The following is a 14,391-nucleotide window of genomic DNA, read 5'->3' on the forward strand; positions in this document are numbered from 1 at the left end:
ATCAACTACTTATATGAACTTCAGACTAAGTGCTATTGTCTTTTTATTATGCATTTGTTGATTATGCAAATCTACTGTATTTACTGGTCCTTTAACTCCTTTTTGTTAGTACTCCCACGTGCAAAACAATAAGGTACTATTAAAGGGACAGTAAAGTCATAATTAGATGTTGACGATTTAGACAGAGCATTTCAACTTACTTCCTTCTCTTGTTATCCTTTTTCTGAAAGGTTTATCTGGGAAAGCTCAGGAGCTGCAAAGTACCTAGGTTCTAGCTGCTGATTGGTGGCTGCATATATATACTGATTGTCATTGGCTAACCCATGTGTTCAGTTAGAAACCAGTAGTGCATTGCTGCTCCTTTAACAAAATGACACCAACAGAATGAAGCAACTTTGACAAAAGAAGTAAACTGGAAAGTTGCTTAAATTTGTATTTGTTCTACCTAAATCATGAAGAAGAAAAACATTGGGGTTTCATGTCCCTTCAATGGGACACTGAGCTCAGAAATGTTCTCTATTCCACCTAATTAAGAATATTGCAAACTGTATTACAATGCCTTGTTTTTGGGAAAAGTGGATGCTCCCGTGTTTTGTGTTCTTAAGGCACAGAGGGAGAGATAAAAACACAAGATCTTGGTGGGTGCAGGGGAAGATGAGGGACCTTTACTGAAGTCTTAAAGGGACAGTAAAGTCAAAATTAAACTTTCATGATTCAGATTAGGGTTTGCCACCTCGACCATGTTTTCCTGCACACTTATAAGTTACACATGCAGTAGGGCAAGCAGGGCTTAAAGGGACGTGAAACCCAAATTTTTTAATTATTTAGAAAGAGCATGCAATTTTAAACAGCTTTCTAATTTACTTCTATTATCTAATTTGCTTCATTCTTTTAAAATCATTTGCGAAAGCATATCTACATAGACTCAGTAGCTGCTGATTGGTAGATGCACATAGATGCCTTGTGTGATTAGCTCACTCATGTGCATTGCTATTTCTTCAACAAAGGACATCTAAAGAATGAAGCAAATTCGATAATAGAAGTAAATTGGAATGCTGTTTAAAATGGTCTTTTCTAGCTGAATCATGAAAGAAAAATGTTGGGTTTAATGTCCCTTTAACATGTATTGAGCCTCTGGACACCACATGAATAATGTTGATGGGCAGCACAATACATGTTCCTCCATGCACACCCTGCAGCATGTGCAACTCATAAGTGTCCAGGAAAACATGGCCGAGGTGGCAACCCTAATTCAGATAGAGCGTGTAATTTTAAACAACTTTCCAGGCACATCTAGGTAGTACCAAGGGTAGCAATGCACTACTGAGAATTAGCTGCTGATTGGTGGCTATAGATATATGCCTCGTCATTAGCTCAATGTCTTCAGCTAGCTCCCAGTAGTAGCAAATTTGATAATTAAAGTCAACTGTAAAGTTGTTTAAAACTATATGCACTGTCAGAATCATAAAAGAAAACAAAATGTGGGATTTGTGTCCCTTTAAGAGATTGACAGGCAGAGCTGGTGGCAGAGAAGGAAGTTTCGGATGAACAAAGCCTTTCTATACAGCAGTTACTAGATATCCATCAATGACAAATACAATTATAACCCAACAATATATCTGCATTGCTTCTACAACAGCACACTACAGAATATACAAACAATGGTAACTGGGTGTATCCCATTTATAGACCTAGTGGTACTGTGACGCTAATGTGATTGAACACACTGTGCTAGGGAGTTAATATCCTTTGGCTCTGTGTACATTATAACCATGTAACAAGGCACCATTTGGGTTTGATTATATGCCTCACATTTGTATATTTTAGATATACTCACCGTTAGCGGATCCATGCTCTCCATATCGTCACTAGGAGAATCTTCTGCAGCTATTTGATCGTTTTCCTCACTTACAATGCTGGAACGAACCCACTTAAATTCCTCTATGGAGAGGAAATCTTTTGGACAATGCAATGTAATAAACTGCTTAAACCTGAAAAAGAATGAACAAAAAAACAAGAACAATGAACACTGTTCACACTAAGTGTGCGGTTTTCAAACTGAATTACTGAAGTAGAAGCATCTAGGTCACTGTTTTTCAAACCAGTCCTCAGGCCTCCCCTCCTGGCCACTTTTTGAGGATATCTGAACTAGAGCACAGGTGACATAATCGGATGATTAGTAAACGCAGTTATTTTACCCGCTCTCATCGAAAGTAATCATGAAAACCTGGCCTGTTTTGGAGGCCTGAGGACAAGTTTGAAAACCAATGATCTATGTCAGGGCTCGACAAACCCAGGAGCCTGGGAGCCACTGGCTCCTTGAATTTTACCAGCGGCTCCTAACTTTTTGGGTTACTCTCCATATATCTTTTTACAAATACCACTGTCTGACTCCTAAATATTCTTAGTGGCTCCTAAATTTTAAACAGATATGTCAACCACTGTTCTACGTGAAACAGCAGTCAAGCCATAAAGTGGTGAGACCATGCAAACTCAGAGGGGGTGTTGTTGAGTGCTGAAATGCGTAGTGCATACAAATGGTCTATAATCAGTAGCAACACTCACTAAAGAGTATCAAACAGCCTCTGGAAGCCACATTAGCAACATGTACAATGCCAAACGTTGACCGGAGTGGTGTAAAGCATGTCGCCACTGCACTCTAGAGCAGTGGAACTGTTCTCTTGAGTATCTGGCAATGATGGAAGAATCTGGAGAACGCTACCTACCAGAATGTATAGGGCCTACTGTAAATTTTGGTGGAGAGGGGATAATGGTCTGGGGCTGTTTTTCATGGTTTAGGCTAAGCCACTTAGTTCCATTAAAGGGTCAACTTAACTCTACAGGATAGAAAGACATTTTAGACAATTGGGTGCTTCCAACTTTGTGGCATCAGAATGGGGAAAGCCCTTTCCGGTTCCAGCATGACTGTGCCCCTGTGCACAAAGTGAGGTCTATGAAGACATGGTATGACGAAGTTGGTGTAGAGGAACTTCAGTGGCCTGTAAAGAGAGCTGACCTCTCAACACCTTTGTTGGGGAGCTTATAGTCTCTGTGAGTCCCTTCACTGGCTCCCCATTCACAACAGAGTTAAATTCAAAATTCTCACCCTGACCGACAAAGCCCTCACTAATGCTGCCCCACCCTACCTGTCCTCACTTATCAACAAATATATTCCTGCCCGCCCCCTAAGATCCAACAATGACCTGCTTCTTGCGTCCTCTACCATCACCTCCTCTCATGCTAGACTACAGGACTTCTCTCGTGCGGCACCAACGCTCTGGAACACACTTCCTCGTTCTGTCAGACTTGCCCCTAACCTCTCCTCCTTTAAACGTTCCCTAAAGACCTTTCTGTTCAGGGAAGCTTATCACCCGACTTATTAACAAACTAGCTTCACTTAACTCTTTCGCGACAGGGTTAAAGTCGATACATCGGAACAACTGTTCCGATGTAGACAAATTGAAAGCACACAATCGCGAGATTTCAATAAGTGGATTGTGTCTGGGGAGCGTCCCTACAACCCTAGGAACGAGATCAAATCCTGGAAGCACAGAAGGCTTCACGATAGCCGTTAGCTATGCCGTTCTATTCCGTCATAACGGCTTTAAAGCCCAGTGTAATTATGACGGAATAGAACGGCATAACGGCATTACAAGGTTAAAGGGACAGTCAACCATAGAATTGTTATTGTTTTAAAAAGATAGATAATCCCTTTATTACTCATTCCCCAGTTTTGCATAACCAACACAGTTATATTAATGTACTTTTTACCTTTGTGATTACCTTGTATCTAGGAACCTCCTTCCAGCCCCCTGATCACATGACTGACTGTGTATTATCTATTGTCTTAAATTTAGCATTGTATTGTGCTAGATCTTAAATAACTTTCTGTGCCTGAACACAGTGTTATCTATATGGCCCACGTGTACTTTCTGTCTCTTTGTGTTGAAAAGAAATTTAAAAAGCATGTGATAAGAGGCAGCCCTCAAAGGCTTAGAAATTAGCATATGAGCCTACCTTTGTTTAGTTTAAACTAAGAATACCAAGAGAAAAAAGCAAATTTGATGATAAAAGTAAATTGGAAAGTCAATTAAAATTAAAAGTCCTATCTGAATGATGAAAGTTTAATTTATACTTGACTGTCCCTTTAACTAACAGTTGCCCTCTATCTCCTCACTAATATCATTCTCACCTTTGCAGTCCCCATATCTCGTGTTTCCCATCCTCCTACCTATCTAGATTTTAAGTTCCCACGGGAATAGGGTCCTCAATTCCCCCTGTATTTTGTCAGTACAATGGAGAAAAAAAATTAATGTATTTCTGGAACCAGACATTTGAGTAACAAAAAAGGGAATTGTTACCCCTTAGGAAACTTGACGCTAAACCTTCCTCCAAACCCTCTTGGAGAAAAGACTAAATTCTAGGAATCCAATCTACTCCATGAGTAGCCCATGGATCCACACAAATAGAGAGATTTACGCCGTATCTTATGATAAATTTGACTAGAAACAGGCTTTCGAGCCTGAACCATGGTCACAATGTCAGTAAAACCCGCTTGGATTGATGAATCTTTAACTAACACCTCACTTTACCTCTTCCTATCACTAACGTAGGCAAAGAGAAAGACTGGAGGGGGAGGGAAGGGAGGAGCTATTAACATCTCTGCTGTGGTGCTCTTTGCCTCCTCCTGCTGACCAGGAGGTGAATATCCCATTAGTAATTATGATGATCCGTGGACTCATTGTGTCATAAAAAAGAAAAATGCTACACTAAAGCATATACACAATTTTCAGAATTACTCACAATCATATGTAGAGAATACTGAAACAATGTGGTATACAGGTACTCAAGTTTTAAAGTGACAGCCTACTCCCCAAAAAATATTTTTACATAACCAACACGGTTATATTAATACACTTTTTACCTCTGTGATTACCTTGTATCTAAGCCTCTGCAGACTGCCCCTTAACTCAGTGCTATTTATTATCTATTGACTTGCATTTTAGCCAATTCGTGCTGTGTCAGGCACAACTCCACGGGTGTGAGCACAATGTCATCAATATGGCTGACATGAACTAGCAGCCTCCAGTTGTGAAAAGCAAATAAAAAAGCATGTGATTAGAGGCTGTCTTTGTGGCTTAGAAACAGGCAGACATTTAGAGGTATAAATGTTATAAAGTAAATTAATCTAACAATGGTGGTTGTGCAAAGCTGGGGAATGGGTAGTAAATGCGTTTATCTTTTTAAACAAAAACAATTCTGGTGTAGACTGCCCCTAAAAATAATGCACAACGGCAGAAATAGCACATGTATGTTGTCACCATATGCCACACTTCCTCATTGCAGGAAACCACACAAAGCAATTTATTTTTACATCTCATATATACTGCCTAAAAGAGACATGAAACCCAAAACATGTCTTTCATAATTCAGGTAGAGAATACACATTTTAAACACATTTCTAATTTACTTCTATCATTAAAGTAGCATTGTTCTCATGTTATTCTTTGTTGCAAAGATATCTAGATAGGCAGTGTGCACGTCTGGTGCACACTACATGACAGGAAATAGTGCTGCCATCTAATGCTCTTGCTAACGTTTAACATTGTTGCCATATAGTGCTCAAGACGGGTGCATGCTCCTAAGCTTACCTTCCTGCTTTTCAACAAAGGATAACAAAATAATGAAGAAAGTTTGATAATAGAAGTACAATTGTATGTTCTATCTGAATCATGAAAGAAAAATTTTTTTGTTTAATGACAAGTTTGATGTCCCTTTAAAATGATCAAAAATAATGGGAAATATAAAACGTGCGATTTAATCTGAATCATTGGATGCCAATGAACACATTTTGTTTTTTTCTACAGCCTGATATAATTAGTATTTTTAAAAAAAACATTTCTCTTACATGGTGTATCCAGTCCACGGATTCATCCTTACTTGTGGGATATTCTCAATCCCTACAGGAAGTGGCAAAGAGAGCACACAGCAGAGCTGTCCATATAGCTCCCCTCAGGCTCCGCCCCCCCAGTCATTCTCTTTGCCGCTCTAACAAGTAGCATCTCCACGGGAGGGTAAAGTGAATGTGGTGTTAGATTTGTAGTTTTTATTTCTTCAATCAAGAGTTTGTTATTTTAAAATAGTGCCGGTTTGTACTATTTACTCTGAGGCAGAAAGTGATGAAGATTTCTGCTGAGAGGAAAAAGATTTTAGCATGTTGTAACTAAAACCCATTGCTGTTCCCACACAGGACTGTTGAGTACCGGAGAACTTCAGTTGGGGGAAACAGTTTGCAGGCTTAACTGCTTAAGGTATGCTCAGTCACTTTTTTTCTAACAAGACTTGGTAATGCTAGAAGACTGACAGAAATCCCCATGTGGGAAGGTAAGCCATTTTCTGAGACTTAGTATAGAAGGATGGCTTAGTTAAAGGGCTTAAATCACTGGTGGACACTTATGGGGAAAATCGATTATTTTATTACTATAATCTGATATTTGCACAAGTGTTTATTACACTTTTTGGGGTTTTATACGCCTGGCATATTTTTAGACAACTAATTTGGCTTAGGAAGGCCCCACAACTCCAGAGTGAAGAGGGAGGGGGCCTAATTTTCACGCCTCAGTTGCGCAGTTCTTTTGCAAGACAGCTTCATGCAGCTTCACGTGTAGAGTCTAGAGATTGCAGGAGGACTCCAGGGAGGCTTATTTTCGTCCAAAACTAATCCCCAAGGAAGGTAGGGCCACAGCAGAGACTGTGGCATGGTGCTGTAGTGTGTTAAACCGGTGGCCTGCTTCAATTTGCTCCGGTTTGGGCAATAAGGGGTTAATTGTCTTGAAACTTAGTGTGCATATGATGAAAATTTCATAAAGATTGGATGTTTTTTTGAGATTTGGTAAAAAAAGTGTGCGCTTTTTATTATTTAAAGGCACAGTACCGTTTTTTCAAAAAGTGTATTTTACTGTATTTGAGTGCTGTCTAAGTCTGTATAACATGTCTGAGCCTACAGATAGACCCTGTTCTATGTGTTTAAAAGCCATGGCGGTACCCCCATTGCATTTGTGTTTAAAGTGTGCTATGGTATCTAAACATTTTAATGACCATGCAGTGACACTTAAAAATGTAGCCCAAGATGATTCTTTGACGGAAGGTAATGAGGATAGTCCTTCTTCCTCTCCCCATGTGTCGACACCAGTTACGCCCGCGCAAGCGTTGCCTAGTACCACTAGCGCATTGGCCCCTATTACATTACAACAATTAGCAGCAGTCATGGATAATTCCCTTGCGGCCTTTCTATCCAAACTGCCAGTTTTTCCAAAGAAGCGTGATAGCTCAGTTTTAAGAACAGAGGATGAGCAATCAGAAGCTTTGGATGATTTATCTGTTGTACCCTCACAACACTCTGAAGTGGCAGTGAGGGATGGTCTGTCCGAAGGAGAAATTTCTGACACAGGAAAAGTTTCTCAGCGGGCAGAGTCAGATTCCTTAGCGTTTAAATTTAAGCTGGAACACCTCCGCGTCCTGCTTAAGGAGGTTTTAGCTACGCTGGATGATTGTGACCCCATGGTGGTCCCAGAAAAATTGTGTAAAATGGACAGGTTTTTAGAGGTCCCTGTATACACTGATGCGTTTCCGATCCCGAAGAGGGTGGCGGATATTGTGACTAGGGAGTGGGAGAGACCAGGTGTACCTTTTGTTCCCCCCCCTATCTTTAAGAAAATGTTCCCCATAAATGACCCCAGGCGGGACGAGTGGCAGACGGTCCCTAAGGTAGAGGGAGCAGTTTCAACACTTGCTAAGCGTACAACTATACCAATAGAAGACAGTTGTGCTTTTAAAGACCCTATGGATAAAAAATTGGAAGGTTTGCTGAAGAAAATGTTTGTTCAGCAAGGTTTCCTTCTTCAACCAATTGCCTGCATTATTCCTGTAACTACTGCAGCAGCTTTTTGGTTTGAGGCGCTGGAGGAGTCGCTCCAGAGGGAGACTTCATATGACGAAGTCATGGATAGAATTCATGCTCTAAAAGCTGACTAATTCTTTTGTCACTGATGCCGCTTTCCAATTCAAAAATTCAGGTTTTGCTATTATGGCGCGAAGAGCGCTTTGGCTCAAATCATGGTCGGCTGACGTGTCGTCCAAAACAAAGTTACTAAACATTCCTTTCAAGGGAAAGACCCTTTTTGGTCCAGAGTTGAAGGAAATTATAGCGGATATCACTGGGGGGGGGAAGGGCCATGACCTCCCGCAGGATAGACCGTTTAAGGCCAAAAACAAGGCTAATTTTCTCTCCTTTCGCAACTTCAGGAGCGGACTTGCTGCAACCTCTGCTGCCGCAAAGTAAGATAACGCTTCACAGCCCTAAGCAACCTGGAAACCCTTGCAGGGCTGGAATAAGGGTAAACAGGCCAAGAAGCCTGCGTCTGCTACCAAGACAGCATGAAGGGGTAGCCCCCGATCCGGGACCGGATCTAGTAGGGGGCAGACTCTCTCTCTTTGCTCAGGCTTGGGCAAGAGATGTCCCAGATCCCTGGGCATTAGAAATTGTTGCTCAGGGGTATCTTCTAGAATTCAAGGACTCTCCCCCAAGTGGAAGGTTCCACATTTCTCGTTTGTCTTCAGACCAGACAAAGAAACAGGCATTCTTACGCTGTGTAGAAGATCTTCTAAAGATGGGAGTGATACACCCAGTTCCAATTGCAGAACAAGGACTGGGCTTTTACTCAAACCTGTTCGTAGTTCCCAAAAAGGAAGGAACTTTCAGGCCAATCCTGAATCTAAAAATTCTAAACAAATTCCTCAGAGTTCCATCTTTCAAAATGGAAACCATTCGGACAATCTTGCAGATGATCCAGGAAGGTCAATATATGACTACCGTGGATCTAAAGGATGCGTACCTCCATATTCCTATCCACAAAGATCATCATCAGTTCCTAAGGTTCGCCTTTCTGGACACGCATTACCAGTTCGTGGCCCTTCCTTTCGGGTTGGACACCGCTCCCAGAATTTTCACAAAGGTGCTAGGGTCCCTTCTAGCGGTACTAAGACCGCGGGGCATTGCAGTAGCACCTTACCTAGACGACATCTTAAAGGGACAGTATACACTCATTTTCATATAACTGCATGTAATAGACACTACTATAAAGAATAAGATGCACAGATACTGATATAAAAATACAGTATAAAACTGTTTAAAAACTTACTTAGAAGCTGTCAGTTTGGCTCTGTTGAAAAGGCAGTTGGAAAGCCCACTGCAAGTGGCAAATAAAACACTCCACACCCTCCCCCTTCTTTTCCATATGAAAAGACCCTTTAAACAAACAGGAGCAAGCTGGAGAAGGTAGCTGACAGTATTCACATGAAACTTTGAGGCTTGGTTAGGAGTCTGAAAATCAGAGCAATGTTATTTAAAAATAAGCAAAACTATACATTTATTTTTTTAAAAAACTTTATGGGCTATATAAATAGATCATCTACAAAACATTTATGCAAAGAAAAAATGAGTGTATAATGTCCCTTTAATACAGGCGTCGTCTTTTCACAGAGCCAAGGCTCATACGGACATTGTTCTGGCCTTTCTAAGGTCTTACGGGTGGAAGGTGAACGTAGAGAAGAGTTCTCTGTCCCCGCTCACAAGGGTTCCCTTCCTGGGAACACTAATAGACTCGGTAGAAATGAAAATATTTCTGACAGAGGTCAGGAAGTCAAAGCTTTTAACTACTTGCCGAGTTCTTCATTCCATTCCTCGGCCTTCTGTGGCTCAGTGCATGGAGGTAATCGGATTAATGGTTGCGGCAATGGACGTTGTCCCTTTTGCCCGAATTCATCTAAGACCACTGCAACTGTGCATGCTCAAACAGTGGAATGGGGATTATGCAGATTTGTCTCCTCAAATACAAATGGACCAGAACACCAGAGACTCTCTTCTCTGGTGGTTGTCTCAGGATCACCTGTCTCAGGGAATGAGCTTCCGCAGACCGGAGTGGATCATTGTCACGACCGATGCCAGTCTGTTAGGCTGGGGTGCGGTCTGGGACTCCCTGAAAGCTCAGGGTCTATGGTCTCGGGAAGAATCTCTTCTCCCAATAAACATTTTGGAACTGAGAGCGATATTCAATACGCTCCAGGCATGGCCTCAACTAGCGGAGGCCAAATTCATCAGATTTCAGTCGGACAACATCACGACTGTAGCGAACATCAATCATCAGGGAGGAACAAAGAGTTCCCTAGCGATGATGGAAGTAACCAAGATCATCAAATGGGCGGAGGATCACTCCTGCCATCTATCTGCAATTCACATCCCAGGAGTAGACAACTGGGAGGCGGATTTTCTGAGTCGTCAGACTTTCCACCCGGGGGAGTGGGAACTCCACCCGGAGATTTTTGCTCAGCTGACCCAGCTATGGGGCATTCCAGAATTGGATCTGATGGCGTCCCGTCAGAACACCAAACTTCCCCTTTACGGATCCAGGTCCAGGGATCCCAAGGCGGCATTGATAGATGCTTTAGTAGCACCTTGGTCATTCAGTCTAGCTTATGTCTTTCCACCGTTTCCTCTTCTCCCTCGGCTAGTAGCCAGAATCAAACAGGAGAAGGCTTCGGTAATTCTGATAGCGCCTGCGTGGCCACGCAGGACTTGGTATGCAGACCTAGTGGACATGTCATCGGTTCCACCATGGAAACTGCCATCGAGGCAGGATCTTCTAATACAAGGTCCTTTCAAGCATCCAAATCTAGTTTCTCTGCAACTGACTGCTTGGAGATTGAACGCTTAATTCTAGCTAAGCGTGGGTTCTCTGAATCAGTTATAGATACTCTGATCCAGGCCAGAAAGCCTGTCACCAGGAAAATTTACCATAAGATATGGCGGAAATATCTTTGTTGGTGTGAATCCAAGGGTTACTCTTGGAGTAAGATTAGGATTCCAAGGATATTGTCTTTTCTCCAAGAAGGATTGGAGAAAGGTTTGGCAGCTAGTTCTTTAAAGGGACAGATATCTGCTCTGTCTATCCTGTTACACAAGCGTCTGGCAGCTGTACCAGACGTTTAGGCGTTTGCACAGGCCCTAGTTAGAATCAAGCCTGTCTACAAACCTGTGACTCCTCCTTGGAGTCTAAATTTAGTTCTTTCAGTTCTTCAAGGGGTTCCGTTTGAACCTTTACATTCCATAGATATTAAGTTATTATCTTGGAAAGTTTTGTTTTTGGTAGCTATTTCTTCTGCTCGAAGAGTTTCAGAATTGTCTGCTTTGCAGTGTAATTCACCCTATCTGGTGTTCCATGCAGATAAGGTTGTTTTGCGTACCAAACCTGGTTTCCTTCCAAAAGTGGTTTCTAATAAGAATATTAACCAGGAAATCATTGTTCCTTCTCTGTGCCCTAATCCAGTTTCTAAGAAGGAACGACTGTTACACAATCTTGATGTGGTTCGTGCTTTAAAATTCTATTTAAATGCAACTAAAGATTTCAGACAAACATCATCCTTGTTTGTTATCTATTCTGGTAAGAGGAGAGGTCAGAAAGCGACTGCTACCTCTCTTTCCTTCTGGCTGAAAAGCATCATCAGATTGGCTTATGAGACTGCTGGACAGCAGCCTCCTGAACGAATTACAGCTCATTCCACCAGAGCTGTGGCTTCCACATGGGCTTTCAAGAATGAGGCTTCTGTTGAACAGATTTGTAAGGCAGCGACTTGGTCTTCACTGCATACATTTGCCAAATTTTACAAATTCTATACTTTTGCTTCTTCGGAGGCTATTTTTGGGAGAAAGGTTTTACAAGCAGTGGTGCCTTCCGTTTAGGTTACCTGACTTGTTCCCTCCCTTCATCCGTGTCCTAAAGCTTTGGTATTGGTATCCCACAAGTAAGGATGAATCCGTGGACTGGATACCCCATGTAAGAGAAAACAGAATTTATGCTTACCTGATAAATTACTTTCTCTTACGGTGTATCCAGTCCACAGCCCGCCCTGGCAATTAGGTCAGGTTCAAATTTATTTTTGTAAAACTACAGTCACCACTGCACCCTATGGTTTCTCCTTTTTCTCCTAACCGTCGGTCGAATGACTGGGGGGGCGGAGCCTGAGGGGAGCTATATGGACAGCTCTGCTGTGTGCTCTCTTTGCCACTTCCTGTAGGGATTGAGAATATCCCACAAGTAAGGATGAATCCGTGGACTGGATACACCGTAAGAGAAAGTAATTTATCAGGTAAGCATAAATTCTGTTTTTTGGTGTAAATTAATAATTTCATGATTCTGTGAATAAATAGCTACTTGAAACTTATCCACTGAAATCTCTTTTTTTTACCTAAATAAATTATATGTTTCATAGGTAAATAAAAAAAACAAAAAGCTTTATTTCGGTTTAAATGGAATGATAGTAAAAATGCTAAACATTCTCCAGTACTTTGAGCAAGTTTTTCTCTAAAATTACCAGTAGTGAAGGGGTTAACCCCTTAACCTGAAGGTCAATTTAGATGAATCGGTGCCCATTTTTTTAATAATCCTATTAAAAACAAGGGCACTTTAATTCATCAAAATCGACATTTCACTCGTTTTCTTCAAATACTTATCTTTTAATCCTGACAGCCGCTACAGCGCTTCCTCCACCCGTCGCAAGCCATCTTCGCGGGTCAAAAATGACGAATCCGGCTTCCTCCAATCACGGCGTTGCCTCAGGCCAAGATTCCCCCGGGGGGGGGGAGCTGTGATTGGAGGAAGCTGGATTAGTCATTTCTGACGTATGAAGAGGCTTCTGACGGCCAGGGGAATCGCTGGAGCAGCTGTAAAGATTAAAAGGTAAGTTTTTGAAGAAAACAGTGAAATGTCAATTTTGATGAATTAAAGTGCCCTTGTTTTTATTAGGTTTATTAAAAACCGGGCACTGATTCATCTAAATTGACCTTCACTTCTAACTTCTCAGTTGTCTGGGAGACAGCGAAAGCGGTATTAAGGGGAGAAATCATCGCCTATATGGCGAGGGGCAAGCGTAATTCTCGATTAAAGGAAAAGCAACTAACAGCAGCAGTAAGTAATGCTTATAACAGATTTTTAAATTTTCAATCAGAAGAAAACTGGACTAGATATGCCAAATTGAAAAAAGAACGGGATTCCTTCTTAACAGCCTCAACAATTCGATCAGAACTAAAATATCAAGCAAACCTATATAAATATGGAAATAAATCAGGTAAGCTGCTATCTAAACTAGTAAAAAACTTTAAACAATCACCAACAATAGAATCAATACAGATCAAGGATAGTCATTTGAATGCCCCAGAAGACATATTGGAATCTTTTTACCAACATTATAAAATAATTTATTCATCTACACCTATGGATAAGTCGGCTAGGGATGTGTTCTGGAAAGACTTAAAGATCACGAAATTCAAATCTGAGTTCAGCCAGAAATTAAATGGGCCCATTTCTGAGCTCGAAGTCTCAAAAGCTATCCAATCATTAAAACTTGAGAAAGCTCCAGGTCCGGACGCAATGCCTAACGATTTTTATAAAATCATGGCACCTACCTTAATTCCCCACTTAACTAAACTCTTTAACCAATATTTCTCAGGCGAGGTCCAAATACCAAATACATTTTTAGAATCTAATACTATCTTTCTACTTAAACCTGGGAAAGATCCAGTGAACAGGGACTCATATAGACCAATAGCACTGTTAAACTCAGATTATAAGATATTCACATCAATTTTAGCAGCAAGATTACAAGAGGGGATAGCAGATGTCATTCATAAAGACCAAGTGGGCTTTATTCGCAACCGCAGTTCAGCAGCAAAAATTAGGCAATTACTTCTAATTATTGACTACTTTAAGAATGTCAAAGAGAGTACATTGAAAGAACAGTCTGATGCCGCAATATTAGCGGTAGACGCCGAAAAGGCATTTGATCGTGTTAATCATGAGTTCTTATTAGATGCCGTACAACGCTTTGGAATTGATAACAAATTTTATAAACTGGTGGAAAATATATGTTTATATTCATCCACGAGTCTAGTTATTAATGGGCATGTATCAGATACAATTAGAATGGAAAGAGGAACCCGTCAAGGATGTCCTCTTTCACCTCTATTATTCAACCTAGCAATTGAACCACTTGCACTGAAAGTTAGACATCAGATTGAGGGAATAAAAATTCATAAAAAAGAGGTGAAGGTCTCCCTATATGCCGATGACCTGCTACTATATATCTCAAACACATCGTCAAATATTCCCAAATTTAATAAAATAGTAGATTTATACGGTCGATGCTCAGGATATAAAATAAACAACACAAAGTCTGAACTATTGTGGCTGAGGAAAATGAAAGATTCCTGCACAAAACATCCTTACAAACTAGTTACAAGTTCCTTTAGGTATCTAGGAATCATAATATCAGATAATC

The 14,391-nt window shown here is 41.0% G+C and overlaps 1 protein-coding gene across 6 annotated transcripts in view; it reads right to left on the reverse strand.

The window, feature by feature from the left end:
- The window catches only part of LOC128665868 (pre-mRNA-processing factor 39), a 727,810-nt gene that overhangs the window by 667,119 nt on the left and 46,300 nt on the right, over nt 1-14,391 (reverse strand). For all 6 annotated transcript variants that reach the window (XM_053720108.1, XM_053720111.1, XM_053720107.1 and 3 more), the window contains exon 6: nt 1,838-1,991. In XM_053720108.1, coding sequence (XP_053576083.1) covers nt 1,838-1,991 — 154 coding nt within the window. The remainder of the gene's footprint in view (nt 1-1,837; nt 1,992-14,391) is intronic.

This window comes from Bombina bombina, chromosome 7 (assembly GCF_027579735.1).
Source record: "Bombina bombina isolate aBomBom1 chromosome 7, aBomBom1.pri, whole genome shotgun sequence".
Taxonomy (NCBI): Eukaryota; Metazoa; Chordata; class Amphibia; order Anura; family Bombinatoridae; genus Bombina; species Bombina bombina.